This window comes from Triticum dicoccoides, chromosome 1B (genome assembly GCF_002162155.2).
Source record: "Triticum dicoccoides isolate Atlit2015 ecotype Zavitan chromosome 1B, WEW_v2.0, whole genome shotgun sequence".
NCBI lineage: Eukaryota > Viridiplantae > Streptophyta > Magnoliopsida > Poales > Poaceae > Triticum > Triticum dicoccoides.
Window position 1 is genome coordinate 351,330,112 of NC_041381.1, and position 22,417 is coordinate 351,352,528.

At 49.4% G+C, this 22,417-nt stretch overlaps 1 protein-coding gene and 1 long non-coding RNA gene across 3 annotated transcripts; one reads left to right on the forward strand and one right to left on the reverse strand.

Moving 5' to 3' along the window:
• Positions 1-240: 240 nt before the first annotated feature.
• LOC119334933 lies at positions 241-11,348 on the reverse strand. 2 transcript variants are annotated; one of them, XR_005161641.1, is made up of 5 exons: positions 11,011-11,348; positions 10,747-10,810; positions 2,109-2,439; positions 1,675-2,031; positions 241-812 (listed from the first exon to the last, which is right to left on the reverse strand). It is a non-coding gene; the product is annotated as an uncharacterized LOC119334933 (long non-coding RNA). The 2 variants fall into 2 exon arrangements; XR_005161635.1 differs by lacking the exon at positions 2,109-2,439.
• Positions 550-10,805, forward strand: LOC119334917 (probable LRR receptor-like serine/threonine-protein kinase At3g47570). Its single transcript, XM_037607312.1, has 3 exons — positions 550-677; positions 6,224-9,069; positions 9,152-10,805. The coding sequence occupies exons 2-3, from the start codon at positions 6,237-6,239 to the stop codon at positions 9,514-9,516; spliced, it is 3,198 nt and encodes a 1,065-aa protein (XP_037463209.1). The 5' UTR covers positions 550-677; positions 6,224-6,236; the 3' UTR covers positions 9,517-10,805.
• Positions 11,349-22,417: the final 11,069 nt, after the last annotated feature.

A 22,417-nucleotide genomic window follows, 5' to 3' on the forward strand; every position in this document is an offset into this window, starting at 1 on the left:
AGGGGCGGGCGAGGCGGCGGGGGCAGCAGGGGGGGGGGCGAGGCGTCATCGGCGCAATCCGCCCAGCGGAACCGCGGCGCGGGGGCGGTGGCAGCCGAAACGACCGGCGAGGCGGGGGGCGACGCAGGGTCCGCGCCGGAGGAGGCGGCAAGGGCGGGGGAGGGGGGCACCACCGGCGGCGGGGCGGCGGGCGCGCCTGAATCGCCAGAGCGGGAGGCAGCCATCTTCTCACTTCTTTCGAGCGACAACATATGCAAAAAGTAGCTCCCGAAACCACTATGAACCTCCATGGAACGGCAGCTACAGTCCTCTTGAATTCCACACATCCGAAATTGCCTCTGAATGTGTCAATTACTAGCCCAGTTGTCATAGTCATATGTCGGCATTTTCCTTCTCTTCTAACCTGAATCCGTTGTCTCGACATAGGACTAGCGATAGGACTAATAAGAAAAATAATTGGGCAATCTCCGTTCTTGACTTGACTATAGGGCGACCAGTGCCCAAGCTCAAAAGTCATGGCTTCAGGTGGGAAAAGCTTACCGGGGTCAGCTTGACCTGTGCTTCGTCTCGTACCTGGAGGCAGCATAAAAGCGACCAGAGCAAAGGCAGCATAAAAAAGCGACCAGAGCAAAGGCAGCATAAAAGTGAAAGCAAGGCTGGAGAACTTCGGAGTTCAGGTACTTTTAACATTCGCTTTCTCCAGGCTACATTGTTCTTCAGAATTGCCAATCTTTTCATCCCATGTCCCTCTTTCTGTTATTTTGTTCTTCCACGCCATTTTTTGCCCAAATCATGCAATCCACTCGGGTAACCTATTGAACAACAAAGATTTACTGAGTATTACTGAAGTAAAGTAAAAGGAGACGAGCTAGTTAACAGGAGAAAGGGTGCACATAAATCAGGGGAGCGCAACATGTGTATCTTAGGATTACAAATTGTATGTCATGAAGAAGAGTCTAGGGTGAACATTTGTTGCAAAATAAGGGGGTCTGATATGATCAGATAATTCTAGATGACAAAAGCAATAGCATGACAATTCTGTAATGTGTAAGAGTAGGAGTTTCACAATTGTTGGTATTTTCTATTCACTTGCTTATTATATCCATACTGCATTTGGAGGACAAGATCATTTTACAGATTAAAGATAGAACAACAATTTACCAGGCTTCAGAAAGAACAAACACAACTACTGAAACTAATTACTGAAGAAGACCGGCCATTTTTTTAGCACAGAAATGGTCTAGTGATTGCGGGAAATCCAAAACACATACACACACAATTTACTTTCTATAAAATATGTGCAACATAAAATTCCTACTGTGATAACCATCAATTGTTGGTCGAACTGACACATGTCTTGCACATAAATCACTTTTTTTGACCGATTGTGTGCACACCTTCGTGAACATGAACATAAAGGATAGCTCATGCCTTTTCATCGTGCAGTATAATTTATTGACGGTAGCAACAATAAGCTATCAAATAAAATAAATAAACTTACATGACATATTCTAACCAAATTTGTGTCATTGTTAATACCAAGCAGTGCATTAGCACCATAGGATCTATTTCTGTACTCGTTAGACACAGGCTGATTTTTTAATCTATGTAGGATGGAACACAATCACACACAACAAACATTATTTGACACAGAACATTGACTGAATATAAAACCTGAAATTGAAAGTGTATTGCTTCAATGCCAATGTTCTAAACCACTCGATTTTTTATTTATTCGGGACCAGCATGCCTGGTCCAGTTAGTCCACCCCGTTGACGCTGGCAGGTGTATGCTCGGAATAAATGGACATGGGAGGTGCATGATAACCATCACCGCCCCTTAAATAGTTGAAAATGTGCTTCACCGAGGAAGCTGCACCCAAAACCATATTCAGTCTTGAGCTTCTTGGGAGCAGAAAATTCAATGGAGTTAACCTCGTTGCTCGGTTTGCACACACCCTTCCAAATAAACACAACATTCTTGATAAGATCACGGAAGGACAAGTCATTTATAGAACTTGTTGATGCACACCTGTAGCAAAGGTTAAGCATACAATTAGTCTAGTTGTCGTGAAAAGAGTAACATCAATAAGTACAACTTACAGTGACCTTTAAGAAAGTCGAAATGATGACATGCCGAGCAGTGAAGCATATAATTCTTGCCCAGTGCTAAGGAGAGTTTCTGTTCAACCCTCAAATTCGTAATAATGTGACATTGACATGGTACAACACCTTTTAAGAAGGGAGTCACTAGAGTCTTGATCAACCTCCATATAGGTTGCCATGATGAAGCTAACATTTGCTTCATCAGGAAGTTCTTCTGTGTGGCGTTCGGCTAGTTCTTCCAAAATGCGGAGGAACACAGTTTGCATGCCAACATCTATGACTCTGCTACTTCCCTCATGCCGAGAGGAAAATATATCTCGTGACATAATCACACCTGCGACTGATAAAATATCTGAAGCTAGATAAGAGAAAAGTCATTGTGCATTCGATATTTTTTTAGAAATGGAGGAGGACCTCCGGCCTCTGCATCTGGACGATGCATGCAGCCTCTTTATTAATTATTCACACAAGACCTTACAAAGTCATACAAAAGTAAGACTAAAGCCACCATCTAGGTCTAGGCAACATCTGTCGCTACTCCTATCCAGTTGATGAAGGGATGCTGATAGTCTAGGCCTAATGCCAAACAGACCTCTCAGCCAAACCTAACATCTAAGACCTGAGGTCACAACTAGGACGCCTGCCGGGTATGGGGCACCCACCAGTCTGGCGCACTCCTCAACCAGGACGCCTGCTGGGTATAAGGCCGCCGCAGCCACCTGCCACCAATCCATCTTTAGTGTTGTACTGCTGCATGTACCTTGCCCGGTCAAGCTGCAGTCGACGCCACCACGACGCCAGACAACGCCACCATCCTGCGCTCGTCCATCATCACATGCCCACCGGCGAGATCCCGCTGCTCCATGCCGCTTAGACCCGCCGTTGTCGACATGTCAGATACCACGCCGCTCCTCCTCTTGTCCCCTCCAGCCAACACTTGCTCCAAAACGATGCCCCCAGGAGGGAGAACGACATCGAAACGTCGCCATCATCCGATCCGGTAGACCCAGATCTAGGGTTTCCCCCGAAACCTTCCGATTAGGTTGACCTGACTGCAACGACGATACCTCGAGAAGGGAACGACGTCCGAGACGCCGCCATCGTCCGCCATGACGGCAGTTAGGCGCGATTTTCACCGGAGGCCACGTCGTCCCGATCTCGCGGTTGGCTGGAACCGAGCGGAGTCTCTCCACGAAGACGAACGCCGCCGTCGGTAAACCGGTGGAGATCCGACATCTCCTCACCGGTCCCTCCACGCGCCGTCGGTCGGCGGAAGGCCACCCCGCGGCGGATCCGATCGGGGCGTTGGATCCGCAGTCGCCGCCACCACCATCTCCGCGCAGATCAGGTACCCCGTCGGATGGGGCGCTGCCACCGCCGCCGTCCATTCAGGGCCGCCACTCCGCCGGCTTATGGCGCTTCGGCCACCGCCGCACGGCAAGGGATCGCCGCCCCAGCCGCCGCCTTCGGATCTCACGAGAAGGGCCGCCCCTGCCGCCTCAGATGAGATCTCGCCGCACCCACCCGCCCAGGTGCCTTCGGCGCCGGGCCCCGCCGCCACCGCGGCCCTCGCCGGCGGCAGCGGCGGCAGAGGGAGGCGCGAGAGGAGGCCTGCGGCGCTAGGGTTCGGTGGCCCCTGGCGTTGCCTAGGGGGAGGCGACGCGAGGGGGAGGGGGGGCATCCAAGCATACCATTGGTTTAGCGATGTTGGTTTTAAACACATCCGCCATAACTGCTAATGTCATCATAAGAGTATGGTTAAATAGGAAAACAAATAGTGTATTATAATGCAACATGAAAAGTGGCTTCGGTAGATGGAGAAAAATATTATAACTCTTGACAAGAATATCTGGTGGCCAATACACAAAACAGACATGAACAAACAATTTTTATGTGTTGGCCGCTAGATATTTGTTGTTAAGAATTATAATATTATTTCCATCTCCCAATGGCTCTAATCATCTCGCATTATAACATAACAGTTTTGCTATTTAACCGTGTTTTTTCGTTGACATTGGAGTCGTGGCTGCTGTGTTTGAAAACCCACATGGTTAACTATATAATATCGAATGCGCATTGACTTTTACATATCTAGTTTCTGATAATGTATCAACTTTAGATATTGCTAGTGTGATTATGTATGTATGCCCAGTTGATCGCGAGACATATTTCCCTCTAGACACGAGGGAAATAGCGATTATTGATGGTGACATACAAATTGTGTTCCTCCACATTTTTTAAGTACGAGCCGAACGCCATAGGGACAAACTTCTTTCTAATGAAACAAATGTTGGGTTTATCATGACAACCTTTATGAAGGTTGATCAAGCCTCCAGCAAGTAAGTCAAGTGTTTACTGTTAATGTCACATTATTACTAACTTGAGGATTGGTAACATAAGCTCTTCTTAGAACGGGGGCAACAAGTTTATGCTTCCATTACTGCTTGGCATGTCATCATTTTGACTTTCTTAAAGGTCACTATCAATTGTACTTACTAATATTACACCTTTCTCGACAGCTAGACTAGACTAACTGTATGCTTAACCTTTGCTACAAGTGTGCATCAACAAGTTCTAAATGACTTGTCTTTCAGTGATCTTATCGAAATATTGTGTTTATTAGAAGGGATACGTGCAAACCAAGCAACAGAGACAACTATATTGAACTTTGTGCCCCCAAAAAGCTCAAGAATGAGCATGGTTTGCATGTGACCAATCTTGCTCAGTGAAGCACAATTTCAACTATCTAAGGAGCAATGGTTATCGCGCACTGACATGTCCGCTTATTCCTGCGTCCACCTGCCAGCGTCAAGGATGGACCAACTAGACTAGGCATGCATGTTCCGAATAAATAACAATTAGAGTAGTTTGGAACATTGCTCCTGAAGCGATAAATTTTAAAGTTCCAGGTTTCATTAGATTCAATCAATTTTCTCTGGGTGTCAAACAATTTTTATTGTGTGTGACAGTGTTCTATCTTCCGTAGAATAAAAATCCGGTCTACGTCTATTTCTGATGAGTACGGTGACATATGCTATAGACCCGGCCCGTGTCTATTTCTGATGAGTACGGTGACATATGCTATGGTGGCTAATGCACTGCTATTACCAAGACTACAAGCTTATCACGTGAAGGCATGGACGCTATTGGCATGTTTGGGTTATTTCCAAACTAGTAGCTTGAAAATGGAAACCAACACTAAGTCACTAATACGTTTTTTCATAGGCAAGCTTGGATTTCCAACAGTCACTATAAAGTGCACATCTAAATTGCCTACGTCATGTTGCCTTCCAAATGCACTTTATACATAACATTGGGTAAATTATAGTAAAATGAATTATGCACGCTTCACTTACCTAAAGTTTAGATATATCTATTGTGCTTATTTATCGGTAAACAAACAAGAAGGATGACATCCCTCTCCTCTTTGTAAATCCGCACAAGATAAAACTGAATTAAGTAGCAATAGCATAGAGAAATAAAGAAGATAGAGAGACTGCATTTGCAGGACAAGACTATTTTACAGATAGAATACCCATCATTAATTTACCAGGCTTCAGAAAGAACTAACAAAACTATTGGAACTAATCCTATATAATTATATAGGTTATCCCCACTAACATATTTCTCTCGACATACAAACATACCACCTCAACATGCAACCGTGTATAGGAAAAGCCCCACCTCAACATGCAACCACACATGGAAAAAAGCCCACCACAACATGCAACCATGCATGGGTTGTGCTACTTATATCCAATAAATATGTTACAACTATACTATAATCAAATATAATAAACCATATGTTTTTTCAATTTCATTTATCATATTATTAATCCAAATATTCATCTTTCATACAACCAAATCTCACTGAAATATACTGTAACCAATTCCTGCAACGCGTGGGGTATCATCTACTTACTGCACAAGGACATCCATTCTTTCTTGCATAGAAATGGTCTAAGTGCGTATATACGATATTGTATGGATTGTTAATTTGCTACTTTGATGATATAATCCCAGGATAGTGGCTAGTATTTTCATATTTATTGATCCTTGCGTGTTAAACATATGAGAAGCTTCCAACAATAACTATGTTCTGTGTTTGTAAATGCCAGGGACTGCTCCAAAATGTTTCCTGCTCTAAATTTGCTTCTCTTGCCTCATATGCTCCTACTGGCAATGACTTCATATTCTCACGCACTGCCCTTCAGCAATGAGACTGATCTCGATGCCTTGCTAGCATTCAAGGCAGGTCTAAACCGGCAGTCAGATGCACTGGCCTCATGGAACAAAAGCACTGACTTGTGCCAGTGGCGTGGTATCATGTGCAGTCACAGGCATAAGCGAAGGGTATTAGAACTGAATCTCTCCTCGACTGGGCTTTTTGGGTACATAGCTCCTTCCCTCGGGAACCTCACATACCTGAGAAGTTTAGACCTCAGCTACAATCTGCTACACGGCGAAATCCCACGGGCGATTGGCCAGTTGACGCAAATGTCATATCTTGACTTGTCAAATAATTCACTCCAAGGTGAAATGCCTTGGACAATTGGGCAGTTACCACGGTTAACTTACCTATATCTATCAAACAATTCACTTCAAGGGGAGATTACACATGGCCTGCGGAACTGTACTCACCTTGTAAGTGTCAAACTTGACCTGAACAAACTTGATCGAGAAATCCCTGATTGGCTTGGTGACTTGTCAAGTATAGATACCAATTCAATAGGGAAGAACAGCTTCACTGGGACCATCCCACCATCACTTGGGAACCTCTCATCGCTGCGGAGATTATACCTCAATGAAAACCAGCTGAGTGGTCCAATCCCTGAGAGCCTTGGCAGGCTTGGTAAGCTTGAGGCTCTAGCACTGCAAGTAAACCACCTATCAGGAAACCTTCCAACAATGCTCTTCAACATTTCATCCCTCATCCTCGTTGGTCTCCAAATGAACCAACTGCATGGCACACTGCCCTCCAATTTGGGCAATGGCCTGCCACACATCCGATACCTTATCCTTGCTCTGAACCATTTCACGGGAAGAATTCCAGCTTCAATTGGAAATGCAACTACAATCCAATCTATGGACCTCTCTGGTAACAACATCACTGGAGTCGTGCCTCCAGAGATTGGAACACTCTGCCCAAAATACCTGATGCTTAATGGAAACCAGCTGGAGGCAACCACTGTTCAAGACTGGGGGTTCATCACTTCCCTGACAAATTGCACAAGCCTTCGTTGGGTCACATTGCAAAACAACAAGTTTAGTGGTGGGTTTCCGCGCTCTATTGCAAACCTGTCAGGGCAACTTGAAGCCCTAGACATCAGATACAATGGGATATCAGGCAAGATACAAATTGGCATTGGCAACTTTCCCAAACTATTCAAGCTAGGGCTATCTGGCAATCAGTTAACCGGCCCCATACCAGACAGCATAGGAAGACTGAACATGCTCCAGTTCTTGACACTAGAGAATAATCAACTCTCCGGGATGATGCCGCCCTCGCTCGGGAACTTAACACAATTGCAGCACCTTTCAGTAGATAACAATATGTTGGAGGGACCTCTTCCAATGAACATTGGAAATTTACAACGACTTGTCAGCGCAACCTTTTCGAACAATGCGCTTTCAGGTCCATTACCGGGAGAGATCTTTAGCCTGTCATCCTTGTCATACGTTCTGGACTTGTCTAGGAATCATTTTAGTAGTTCCCTTCCATCCCAGGTTGGTGGTCTTACAGAGCTCACATACTTGTACATCCATGAGAACAACTTGTCTGGGCTGCTGCCAGATGCTCTCAGCAAATGCCAGAGCTTGATGGAGCTCCGTTTGGATAATAACTACTTCAACGGTATGATTCCTTTGTCTGTAAGCAGAATGCGAGGCTTGGCACTGCTGAATTTGACCAAAAACAGGCTCACAGGAGGAATCCCTCAAGAGTTAGGACTCATGAGTGGCCTGAAAGAACTGTATCTTGGACGGAACAATTTGTCTGCACAGATCCCAGAGACCTTGGAAAGCATGATATCACTCTACCGACTCGACATATCCTTCAACCTTCTTGATGGGCAAGTCCCAGCACATGGTGTGTTCACCAATTTGACTGGGTTCACTTTTTATGGGAATGGTAAGCTTTGTGGTGGCATTCAAGAGTTGCATTTGCCTTCATGTCCATCCAAAGCAATTGGGGGCGGTCAAAGGATACCCCGAGTCATTCGAAATGCAATGATCCCGAGCATTATAATCATCTTTGTGTGCTTTATAGTGGGACTAGGTTTCTTCTCACTGAAAAATAAATTAAGACTGCCATCTGTAAGAGCAACTTTGGTAGCTCCTTCCTTGATGGGCGACATGCATCCTCGAGTTTCTTATTCCAACTTGTTCCAAGCAACAAATGGCTTCACAACTGACAATTTGGTTGGTACTGGACGATATGGATGTGTTTATAAGGGGAGGATGATGCTCAAGAGGTCAGTAAGTACTGTGGCTGTGAAGGTTTTTGACCTTGAACAATCTGGTTCCACAAAAAGTTTTGAGGCAGAGTGTAAGGCACTTGGCAAAATTCGCCACCGTAACTTAATTAGTGTTATAACTTGCTGCTCTTGCTTTGACTTTAACCAGAATGACTTCAAAGCCATTGTTCTCGATTTCATGCCTTATGGGGGTCTTGATAAGTGGTTACATCCAGACATATATCCATCCAATCCAGTCAAAATTCTAACATTAATGCAGAGACTGAGTATTGCTTTTGATGTTGCCGCCGCTCTAGACTATCTGCACAACAACTGCCAGCCAACAATAGTTCACTGCGACTTGAAGCCCAGCAATATTCTTCTTGGAGAGGATATGGTTGCTCATGTTGGGGACTTTGGCCTTGCAAAGATACTCATAGATCCAGAAGGGGAGCAATTGATCCATTCAAAGAGTTCCGTAGTGGGAACAATTGGATATGTGGCTGCAGGTAACTAAATTTTATTTTATTATTGTTCTAGCAAATTGGGTTGCTTGCTCGGCATATTATTCATGTTGTTTGTGCACTGCAGAATACGGTGAAGGTGGTCAAATATCTACAAGTGGGGATGTGTATAGCTTCGGTATTGTCCTCCTTGAGATGTTTACAGGGAAGACGCCTACACATGGTATGTTTACAGATGGATTGACCTTGCTCGAGTACGCAAAGATGGCATATCCAGCACAACTGATGGAGATTATTGATCCCCTTCTGCTATCAGTTGAGAAGACACAGCGAGATATTAATAGTTACATGTACTCTATCACAAGACTTGCCCTAGCATGCTGCAGAAAAAGACCAACTGACAGGCTGTCCATAAGAGATGTCGTTTCTGAGATGAACAAGATAAGGGCTTGCTATGCTGTAGAAGTAACTAGGAAATGTAGTTCAGAGTGATGGAGCATCAGTGCCTTGTTCTTGAGCACTAGTTTCATAAGATAACAATGGGAAATTATTATTTATACCAATATAAAAATCATGAGTTGAACTTGGTGTACTTTTGATCTGTCAACTTCATTTCATAATTATTCATCCAGTTATTGTGGACAAATGTTACGACCTCCCCTAATAACACTTTCACCTATGGCCTCTTAGTATACTTACTTTGTTCTGTTACTCTCTAATTTATATTGTATATGTGGTAATTCTTATTTTTACGTGCATAGAGAATTTGTCCTTTTAAGTGATATTGTTTTTATGAAAAGATCTCGTGCCTATGCTTTCAAGATGTGATGTAAAATTCCAAACAATGTGTTTTTTGTAATTTAACATGAAACTATACAATGATAGATATATGTGAGCTTAAAAATGTGCTTCTAATATGTTCGATTCAGTATTTACTAACATTTCTTAAAAAAACGAACATGTTTTTCTATAGTTTCTTCCACATCAATCAACAATACTGAAGGCACGAAAACATTTAATTTTCTAATAGCCTACCCCAACTTGTTTGGGACAAAAGGCTTAGTAAGTAGTAGTAGTAGTAGTAGTAGTAGTAGTAAGTATACTTGAAAAAACATAAATGTATTTGTTTTCATGTTATTCGAACGTGCTCTGCACATGCACAGTTACCGGCGTTGAGATGGGACGGAGTCCAAAAACTAGAGAGCAAGAGATGGAATCAAGGTCGGTGTTTAAGGGAGCATTCCAATAATACACCTTCTGAACTGAATTGTTTGAGGATGTTTTTTCAACATCAGATTATCGGCTTTTCCATCCTTCAGTTCAACGCTGCAATGCAGCTATTTTGCATATTTTGTATAAAATACCAGGAAGGCAAGAAAATCTAACATTACTTTTATCAGATACACATGTCAAATATCCTTGCTTCAACACAACGGACTGCAGTTCTCTTTCTCTGATAAATCTTATTACTTGCATTCCCCTAGTACTTATCCAGAGTTTTGAGTTGCAGGAGCAGCCATATGTAACAATAACTAGTTATTTTATATCTTGGCACATCCTGGACAGCTAATTACGATTAAGTCTAGCTTTATTTGTTTTCTTGAAATCACAGCTCAAATATTTCTGCAGAATTTGAAGCACACAAATACATGACATGACAACACACCTGCAAATAATTTAAAGAGCAAAGATGTGTGGATGAAAACGATATACAGTGTCCACCTTGATTTTGCTGATCAGACGGCTTCATTTACGCCAGCCTTCCTTCCCATTTTTATTGCTCCCACTGCATACAAAGAGTGAAAAAGGATAGTACGATCAAGTCGACTTTAACATCTTGGCCTTTTCTGCCTAAATATTAACATTTGTACATCACTAGAGTTGCACTCCACTTACCCCCAAACAATCCTGCTATGTTCTTTCTAATCAAGTCAACTTCCAATCAATTTACTAGTCTAGGTTTTCGTATAAGTACAGTATTGCTACCTTTTGGCTGCAACTATTCAAGGATTACTCCTGCAGCTCAACGAGGCAGTAAGCTGGCCTGAAAGCTGAGGCGAGCGGCAGCCCTGGAAGCAAGCGCCGCTGTACGGCCTCCCCATCCTCTCGCGGGCCACGGATAGTAAGGTCTGCTCCTTCCCGCTGCTCGGCAAGAAGAGCGTGAATCCGGCCGGATCTAAGTCGGCCGCAACGGTTCAGCCCAGATCCATGGATCCTTCCCGCCTTCCCGATGAAAGAGAGGAGCGGGAGAACGCGTCGGTGGCTTGGAGCCGTGGAGCGGGAGGGGCGGCAGAGGGAAGGCACTTAGGGCGTGTTCGGTAACCCTCTCCAGCCTCAAACTCCTCAACTCCTCAGCCAATATCCAACGGCCAGCTTCTCGTTGAAAATCTCGGAGCTAACCATCCGTTCGGCACATCAGCTTCTAGTTTGGCAAGCACAGGTGTCATACACATTAGCACAAACCACCTCAATAAACAAAACAAAATTACAATCAGACCCCCTGGTCATCCTGCATCACTCGTCAGGATGGAGGTGAGGACCAACATGCCGGCACTACCCCATCACCGTGGACGGCCACACGGAAGCCGAAGCCGCAGATGGACGGCGAGCGACCGATGGGGAGGACAGCGAGGTCATCGGGGCTCAGGGATGGGAGCGCCGGCCATTGCTCCCGCATCCTCGGCAGCTCCTGGCGGATTGAAACGGCGGCAGTGGAGGACGATAGAGACGGCGGGGCGGGCGGCCAGCGGGGCGGACAGCGAGCTGGGAGGGCGGCGGCCGGCTACGTGGGTCGATGGGCTCGGCGGCCCGTGTGAGAGGAACGAGAGAAGGAGATCGTAGGGATAGAGCAATCGTGCGGGATGGGATCGAATCGGTACGCACGCCGTTCACTTAGCGGTGGCAGTTGCTAGTAATTTTGGTCAAACTCCCGCTCCTTCGATTCCTGGGAGCTCGCCTTTTCCAACTCCACGACTCCTCCAATTTTACACTACACAAATAGCCAGCTTCTCACTCTCATAACCAAGATTTAAACCGTTCGGCTGAACTCCTCATTTGGAGTTGAGGAGTTAAGAAGCTGGAGGGCTACCGAACACGCTCTTAGGATGTGTTTGGTTTAAGAACGTAGTAGAATGGAATGTCATGGTTCCATGGGTTGGTTCCATTCCTGTGTTTGCGGGGACAATTGAGTGGAATGGAATGATTATATTTGAGTGTTTGGTTGAAGAGATGGAATCGGATGGATTTAATTCAGCTCATCTAATATGAACAGTTGTAGCTATATTCTCAGCGACATTTTTGACTGAATATTTACACTGAGTTGAATTTTGACATCAAACAAACAACACATACAAAAATAAAAAAACATCAAGTGGCATGCCTATGCCGCCTTCACAGCAAGCTGCTGGATCAATCGAATTGGATGTAATCGGATCGATGTGAGCAAGCTTAGCCCATGCCGGCTTCACAACAAGCTGCTGGATCAATCGATCAAGGTGGTTTGAGCTAGCTTTCAACATACATCTGTCTCCTCTGGATGAATCGATTCAGTGCCTTCACCAACAGGCGAGGGACTCCCACCGACGGCGCCAGGTACGAGACGGGATGATGTCGAGCATGGGCATCGGGAGGAAGGTCAACAGTCCCGTCGCCGGCTTGCTAGCCTTCGAGCCTGACGACCCCGAGGATCCGCACAAGGCTTGACACCAGATCCACGCCGGGATGGCCGATGCGTTGCTTGCCTCCCACTCAGTTGCTCGCCTCCTCCTGCCATTCGTGTCCTCTGCCGCTGCTAGCTCGCCCCACCGCTCCCATGCTCCTAGACCGCCGCCATTGCTCCGCTCCCATGGCAGCAGCGCAGACGCAGATCGAGAAAGGGGAGAGCGGCTGTGGAGAGTATCTTCCTCATATGGCAGCTCGCCGCTCACCCGCCCCGCTGGTAGCTCGCCGTCGCCCCACTGGGATGCGAGAGAGAGGCCTCGCCGGAGAGGGAGAGAGGTGGGAGTGCTGGGAGAGAGACGAGGGAGTTGCGGGCTGAGCCGTTCCGCGTGGTTCCACCGAATCGGAGGGCCCCGTGCCGCATATTGAGGGAATATGACGCTCCAGAGAATCACTGGGTTCCGCTTCCATCGCTGAACTAAACGCGAGAACATGGTCCACGAACGGGTTGGACCGGTGACATTATCGAAAAAGCCTTTCGCCCTGCTTTATATGTAAAGCATCGACCAACAATAACCCGGTACAAATGCACGCCATCACAACACACGCACACACCCGAGACAAGATACATAAGCGCTGAGCACAGCAACACCACCCCAAACACTACAAGAGCAGCCGGGTCCTCGACCGTAACACGCCACCGCGAAGAGATGAAGCCGCATATGACGAACCGTGGGCTCCAAGACGGTGCCTTCAGGAAGGATACGACACCGGAGCACCGCCACCCCCCGACCCAAGAGTCAGAGTCTTCCCTGGAGCAACACGACGGGCAATGAAGGCCGCGACGACGCCTTCAGGAAGGGAACGAGCTTCGTCGCCGCCGGTCCGTCCAAAGATAGAACATGTTTTCACCCCGGCTAATACTCACCGTCACCGAACGCCACACCCCGGTGACCATGCCGCCCACACGACCATGGTCACAGGGTAGCACCCAGGCACGGGCTTTGCCCATGAGCACCGTGACACCACCACCAGGGTCGCCGCCCCGGCATCCAAGACCTCGATGCCACCTCACCAGTTACCCAGCGCCACGCCACCTATAGAGACGGGTGGAAAGGCCCCACCTTCCGCACCCCTGAGCTGCCCCCAACCAGCCGCCATCGGGTCGTCCTGCTGCCAGGCGCGAGACTAGCGCGGTCCTACTGCCGGGCGCGAGACAGGAGCGGTCCTGCTGCCGGGCGCGAGACGGGCGATGGACCACGGCTGGGCAAAGCCCAGTCCATCGATGGAAGTGGAGCGCGGGCGACGGGGAGAGGAATCGAAGGCCGCCGCACGCCGCCTACGGACAAACCAACGCTGAAAACGCCAGTCGCCGCCGTAGCCGACGAGCCAAGCTACCGTGGAACTCTCCACGGCCGGAGTAGCAGCCACACCAGGCTACTGCCCATCCCGCGCCGCCCGCCGGACTCCAGGCACAGAATCCGCCGGGCACGCAGCCACCAGATCGGCCAGCGCACCGTCCGCACCACCTGCGCCGCCGCACACACCACCACAGCTGCGCCACCTCCCCCGGCCAGGACAGCCAAGGCAGAGGGGGTCGCCCGCAGCCGCGCCGCCCGGAGGACCAGATCCGGTCGAGTCACCGCATCCCGCCCCCAAGCACGCCCCCCACGTGACGCCTGTCACGGTGCCGCCACGCCACCGCTACCGCACCGGCGCGCCACCGCGCTGCCGCGCCCGCCGTCCAGCGGGGCACCCCGACCCGCCGGCCTCGACCCGCCCCGAGCTCGACGCGAGAGGGGACATGAACTCCCCGTCGCCGCCGGCGATGACCAGGCTTCGCCTGGCCGCGCCCTCCCGCGGCGGCGAGGGGAGAGGGGAAGAGGGAGGGGGACCCGGCTGACGGCGGCTAGGGTTTCCTCCCGGTCGCGCGTGGGGCGACCCGGGAGGGGAACAGGGGAATAATTGAAAATGGGATTCGTTAGAGGGACCCGTGACATTCCAGTCGATGACTGCAACCAAACACACCCTTAGAGCATCTCCAGCCGTTGTGCCCCGGCCCGGCTCTAACTTTGCGTTTGGGCTCATCGGCGACGACCCCAGCCGACCGGGCGACTCCCTCGGCCGCGTCTTCGTCTTCCGCCGCCGGCGACGTGCTGCTCGAGCTCGGTGCGCCCCCCGGCACCGCTGCCGACATCCTCTCCGCGCCGCGCAGACCACGTGCTCTTGACAGGCCACGCCGCACGGCGATGGCTGGCTGCCGCGGCCTCCTCCCGGCTCCTCGCTGCGGCCTCGACGACGCCCCCGTGCTCCACCTTGAGGCGCACCACGCCGGCCGCTCCCGCTACGTGCTCTCCTGCTACGTCGAGGCTGATGCTGCCCGTGGTGCACCATGCCCGTCCATGCACGGCCACGTCCGCCTCGCCCTCGTCGCCGCCACACTTGAACGGGACCGCGACCTCGGCTGCGACTGCGCGCGCGGCTCCGTGGCCTGCCATCCCTCCGGCCGGCTCCGACACGGTCTGGCTCGCCGCGCCATTCAGCCGGCCTCCTGCACGCCCGCGGACCCGGCAGGCTCCTGCCCCGTGCGCGGCAGCCCGCTGCTTCGCCCACGCGCCGGCTCCGCGGCCTGCCATCCCTCCGGCCGCCGCGCCCACTTCGACCGCCAGCTCCGGCTCCCTGCTCACTGTGCCGGGGAGATGCGGGGCGGGGCCGGCTACGCCAGGCGAGGGAGACGTCGGGGCTGCATCCGGCCATGCGAGCTCTCCGCTCCGGCCGCGCGAGCTGTGTGCGGTAGGTGGTGGAAGGAAAAGGAGTGAGAGAACAGAGAAAAAGGAGAGGAGAGAGGAGAGAGGGGCTGGCAAGTGGGCCTCTGCATGCGAAAAGCAAGTGCCGGCGTTCCCAGCTGCCCCTCAGGGGGCTGGGTGTGGGGTGGGCGTGCCGGCGGGGAAAATCGCTATATCCGGCATAAAACGACGTTTCGGGAGCCTGGTTGGGAATATTTTTTACCGCCGGTCCTAAAAAAGGCGCTTGGAGGGCGTCCTGAGGGTCCTAGTGGGGATGCTCTTAAGCCGTGGAGCGGGAGGGGCGGTATGGTGACATCTCAAGTCCGAGGAAAACTGCCGTTTTTAACTGAAGCTAGACAATTTAAACGGAATCCCACTGCATAGCTCCAAACCTATTGCCTCATGTGCCAAATAGGTTGCGATGTCATCATGGACTAAAAAGAGGAAATTGCACCGACCACCTATTTTTGGTGCTAGTGTTGCACAAAACATGTGCTTTATAGATTTGTTGCACAAAACCAGTGGCGAATCTTGAAAGAAAATCGAGGACAGGCTCAAAGTCAAAGGTGTGAAGAAAAAACCATTAAGTCCCAATTTTTTTTGTTCAAAGAAGGCTAGGATTTGCCATAATACTACTAGGAACATGTACTATTAACTACTAATTTCTATTTTGCATTGCTGGAGGGCAGGCTCAAGCCTATTAAAGCCTGCCCAGTTCATTTGCACATTAGGTAATTCGGTGCAGCTAGGTCTAATTCACCATTTGTTGACATGATTCCTGACAAGTGTGTTCAGTTTATAACTGCACCAATGACAAAAAAGAAAAAAAAGGTCACATCAGTAGCCAACTAGAACTGATAATATCTCACAATCCTTTGCTTGAGTTGAGCTGAATTTTCCTCGGAATATTAGTGAGTGCATGTTTGATTTATTGCGGGTTTTTTTTTGCATTTTTTAAAAATGTTAAATTTTGAGAAAAAATTGAACGAGCCAACTAGCGTTGCAAATATCTCACAAACTGCTGGTCCAATTGAGCTGTGTTTTTCCAGAATAGTACTGGATACATGTGTGATTTACTGAAACTATTTTGCATCTTTTTGAAAATTTTGAATTTTGAGTAAAAAAATTATATGAACCAATGTAAACTGACGATATCTTATTATAATGTGATGCAAATCAGCTGAAACTTTCCAGATTCATTACTGGTTACATCTAAGCTAGTACCACACCACAAACTTTCGAGTGAAATAACATAAGATTGCTATACCAATCTAAAAAGATTCGTAAATAACCATGATATTCATAAAATAAGATCAGTAGCACCAAAACATGAAAGATATTGTTGCCGTCGGGCTTTAGCATCGAAGTAGTTGCCATATAGCCATTACAAACATCATAAAGTCTCACACACCAAAATATTACCGCCATGAGGTTTTAGCATCCAAATACATCCCAAGTTATGGTATTGCCATTACATACTAATATGCGGCATTCATTCTTGTCGAGGTTGGTATCCTTAACTTGCAGTGAAGTAGGAATACGTTATGTTGCTTTCATACCCACTAGTGGAGAAAAGACTAGCTATGACGTGCCAAAAACGGACTTGTTGGCATAGAAGCTCCACGCCATCAACATGGCGCCATTCTTAAGAAATAGTGGTGGCGTTGGTGCCTAGGCTAGCAGTATCCTACATCATGCTGGCATATCACCAGTCCAACGTCAGCACTAAGTACATCATATCTCTGGCGTGCCTACTTGTCCAACGTCAGCAAATGATTTTTGGTAATAAAAAAATTGCTCATCAACATAGCTGCGTACTTAATAGATACTACTGAACACAATATACTCATCAACACTAGATACTTACTTAATAGATAAGCATTACATAAGAGGCTAATGAACTCAACAAGTTGATATTAAACTTCACAAAATTAAGTTGCTCACTCAAGTATTCTAGTTACTCGATCATCATCAACTAATAAGATGAACTAGCTAGCTACTTAAAAAACTAATCTTCATCAAGGAGTATCCCTGTCGGTGTCAAAACCGGCGGATCTCGGGTAGGGGGTCCCGAACTGTGCGTCTAGGCGGATGGTAACAGGAGACAAGGGACACGATATTTTACCCAGGTTCGGGCCCTCTTGATGGAGGTAAAACCCTACGTCCTGCTTGATTAATATTGATGATTTGTGTTACAAGAGTAGATCTACCACGAGATCAAGGAGGCTAAACCCTAGAAGCTAGCCTATGGTATGATTGTTGTTCGTCCTACAGACTAAAGCCATCCGGTTTATATAGACACCGGAGAGGACTAGGGTTACACAGAGTCGGTTACAATGGTAGGAGATCTACATATCCGTATCGCCAAGCTTGACTTCCACGCCAAGGAAAGTCCCATCCGGACACGGGACAAAGTCTTCAATCTTATATCTTCGTAGTCTTGGAGTCCGGCCGATGATGATAGTTCGGCTATCCGGACACCCCCTAGTCCAGGACTCCCTCAGTAGCCCCTGAACCAGGCTTCAATGATGATGAGTCCGGCGCGCATATTGTCTTCGGCATTGCAAGGCGGGTTCCTCCTTCGAATAATTTATAGAAGATCGTGAACACCAGGATAGTGTCCGGCTCTGCAAAATAATTTCCACATACCACCGTAGAGAGAATAATATTTACACAAGTTCAATCTGCTGACGTATTTCGTGGCGTGTTGTCACGCCGCTACCAAGCCTTTACTCGAATTGTTTTTATTGTACCACCTCAGCGCGTTTAGCGAAGCGGTTTCCTTGGCACGTCTTGTCGAAGCAGAGATCGTGTTTCCTTTATCCCGGGATTCCCATCAATACGGACGTGGGTAACCCAACCGCGCCATTGATTGCAGCGCTTGGGGGATAAGCGAGTTTTATCAGGCCGGTGGGGACACATGTTTTTGTCCGCCCATATAAGGGGATAAAGATCCAACCCTTTTACCTACGCCTTCTTCCTCCTTGGCTTATCCATCCCTGCGAACTCGAGCTCCAGCGCCCAAGCCCGCACATCTCACCTCAACCTCCTCCAACTATGTCCGGAGCGGGAGGCAAGTGGATGGCCTCCTCCGTTACGGAGGGGCACATCCAGAAGCTGCGCAGCGCCGGATATTTGTCCAGCAATATCGCGCATCGGCTCCCCGACGAGGGAGTGCTCATCCCCACCCCCAGGCCCCATGAGAGGGTAGTATTTCTTACCCATTTCCTCCGCGGACTGGGCTTCCCACTCCATCCCTTTGTCCGGGGGCTCATGTTCTACTACGGCCTGGATTTCCATGATCTGGCCCCGAATTTCATTCTCAACATCTCGGCGTTTATCGTCGTGTGTGAGGCCTTCCTCTGCATCCAGCCCCACTTCGACTTGTGGCTCAAGACCTTCAGTGTCAAGCCGAAGGTTGTGAAAGGCAGCCAAGCAGAGTGCAGAGGCGCCATGGTGGGCCGGATGTCCAACGTTACTTGGCTTGAGGGCACTTTTGTGGAAACCATCAAGGGGTGGCAATCGGGGTGGTTCTACATCACCGAGCCGCGTGACCCTGAATGGGCAGCGGCCCCCGAATTCAGATTCGGCATCCCCACACGGCTCACCTCCTGGAAAGAGAGCGGCCGGACTTGGGGTGATTCAGAGGAGCTGATCGGACTCCAAGCTCGCGTCCAAAAGCTGGTGGACAAGAAGCTCAAGCTCGTCAACGTGGTCCAGGTCATGCTCATCCGCTGGATTCTCCCGTGCCAACGACGGGGCTTCAACATGTGGGAGTTCGATCCGACGCAGCACCAGACCTTGAGCGGGCTCTTCGACACTACGTACGAAGACGTCTGGAAGGTGTTGTTCAAGGGCGCTGAGGCTCCCGCATCCGCTACCGAAGATCGCGGATTCAGCTCGCAGCGTCCGGCTGACGAGGTAAGCGATTTTGTCCTTTACGGGACGCTTGTTTTCCATAGTTTGACTCTATGCGGGATCTAAACTCCCTTCCCTTTGACAGGGCTAGCTGGCGAAGGCCGAGCAGACTATCTGTCCGGCCCCATTGCCAGAGGACCCAACGGACGCCCGCCTAACGGGGTTGCTGGCTCCGGCACCCCATGTGGTGCCGGAGAAGAAGGCCAAGAAGAAGGCCACGGGGACTCGGAAGAGTTCCCGTTTTCAGGTGCTATCGGATGACGACTCCGAGGCCGACTCCTCTCACCAAGGTGAGGAGGAGAAGAAGAAAGCCTCTCCCCCAGTGGGGGGAGAGAAGAAAAGGAAGGCCTCCACAATGAGGGAGGCCGAAGGGTCCAAGAAGGGAAAAACTCTTCCCCCGGACTGCTCTGCCAACGCCAGTGACGACGACGAGGAGTGGCCTCCAAGGACCAAGCCCCTGGCGAGATCGTGAGTATCCGGACTCCCGAATAACTTCATGGTTTTTCTTTTTTGCCACACAATGTCTTTCTAATGCCGCATACAACCCTGCAGTCCGCCCAAGGACGATCTTCCTGCTTCGTCGAGCGGGTCCTTAGGTGCGTCGGATATGGATTCTCTTCCGACCGCCTCCACCCCCCGTGACACGGACGATGCCGAGGTGGGATCCCGGGAAGGGACCCGCCAGGAGGAGGAGGCTCCGGAGGTGTCGCAGGACAACCTCCCGGACTTTGCACCAGACTCGGCCCCGGATCCCATAGTGGCTCCGGAGTCCGGCGGGCAGCCCCTTCGTAAGAAGGGCAAGACCGTGACGCCGGCGGCCTCCGTCCAACCGTAGGTGCCGGATAGCTTGCTGGAGGTGCTCAATGGCGCCTCCATCGAAGAGGAACACCGCACTGTTATGAGTGCGGTGATTCAGAAGGTGCAGCTCGCCAAGAGCGGGCTGACCGAAGCCTGCAGCAGCCTTCTAACAGGCTTTGAGGTAAGAATTTTGATATATGTAAAATAGTACCGCATAGACAGTAGCCCTTGATGCTCGGTTCGGTGTTCGGAAAGAAAAGCCGGACTGAGGATCTAAGAAGATATACGCAGGAGTCATAAAAAATATGTCAATATGGGATTGCAGGCTGCGCTGCTGACCTCTACCGCACTGACTGCGGAGGTCAATACTTTGAAGGAAAGCCTCGAGCGGTCCGAGAACGAGCTCGGCCGTGCCAAGAAGCAGCTCGAGGACAAAGAAGGTGAGTAACACCTTATTAAAATAGTACCTTACAGAAAAGGATTTTGGTTGCAAAAAGAATGACAAGGATAACGTGGGTATTGCAGGGGCCCCTAACGAGGTGGCGACCCTGAAAGAGGCGGTGGCCGCGGCCGAATGCAATGCGGCCGCGGAGCGCACCGAGCGAGAGAAGCATGAGGCGCGGGTGGCAGAGGTACAGCAAGAGCTCCAGGATCTCGTGAAAAAACATGAGAGCCTGGAGCGTGACTCGAAGACTCGAGAGTCTGAGCTTGCAACTGCTCTTGAGAGTGCCAAAGCCGCTAAGGCCGAAGCCTACAAGGCCTCTCAAGAAATCGAGGCGTTGAAGAAAATAGCAGCGGGTAAGGCATTTTTCATGCAAAGTAAGCATGTGAGTGTTAATTACCTGTTCCTTACCCGAATTCGAAGCTCTCCAGGAGCGTTCGCAGATCTTCCTCGCAGCGTGTTCGATGCTGCCGCGTTCTACCGGGCCGAGGAGGGGAGCTCGATGGAGAAGGTCTTCTGGTCTCAGTATGCTGAGACCGGACATCCGGTGCCCCTTAGCGACCAGCTGAAGCAGCTGGTTGAGCTCCACAAGGCGGCCGAACAGGCCGTGAAGGGCCTCATAGTTCGGTTGTGGCCTAAGGAGGCCCTGCCTAGGAGCTACTTCGCCTGGTGCGGCGGCTGGTGGATGCGTGCCCGTGGGTTGAAGTCATCAAGCACTCCGCCTGTATTGAAGGTGCCCGTCGGGCCCTTGCCCGCGCAAAGGTGCATTGGGGCAAGATGGATGCCCAGAAGCTTGTAACGGACCCGCCACCGCAGGGCAAGGAGCATCGCACGCCCGAGATGTATTATAAGAGTGTGCTGAAGGGCGCCCGCACTATTGCGGGTGAGTGCTCCAAAGATGTAATATTTGAGTAGACTCGCATTTTGTTATCCTGTGCGCTGAAAACTTAGTTCATATGCGCTAAGCAACGCTTGTTAATTTAAAATATTACCTTCTGTGCGGCTGTTTATCAAATCTGAGAGATGGCAAGTCGTCGGCTTCAGCCCCCATGCCACGAGTGCTGGGGTGTTCGGGATAAATTTGAGCACTCTTGTTCCCATATTTGGGTCCATCTAGGGAGGCGCTCAACACAACGAACAAGGCAACTGGACTTATAATGCTTGAACACTCTCACTTAGCCATAGAATTCTATAATTTTAAATTTCGGCGAAGCCCCTAGTCTTCGGAAGGCCGAATTTGGGGCGCTATCCACGCCTGGGCCGGACAGAGTCGGCTCCTCGCTCTAAGCGGCATAAGTCTTTAAGGACTCGCAAAAAACCTCTCGAACAGCGACCAGCTCTCACCTCATCATGACGGTCAGTTTTAGCTTTCTCCATTGAGGCGCTCGCCCAGCTCAACCGGGGCGCAATCGCAGTGGTTCTCCCAGTGCTACCTTAGCCGATACAACGGAACATAAGGTACCAAAACATGGGAGTCGGGCAAACCCAACTATTGACCCAAGACATGATTCGGAGCCGATGCATATAATGCTATAAGTTCGGGGTGCCGCACTTGTGAAAGTGTTCGGACTTATCACACCGTGATGCGGGAAACATAAGCCCCTGGTGTATTTAGCCATACCAAAAATGTATGGATGCGACATGTCACAAATGAACATATGTATAAGAGAGAAATGCAATTGGAAGCAAAAAGGTGATGCATTACTTATTTAAGAAAAACTGATGTAAGTGCAGAACGATACAGATGGTGCGATAAGCAAGGGATGGGACTGTTAAACATGTCCCCCTCCAG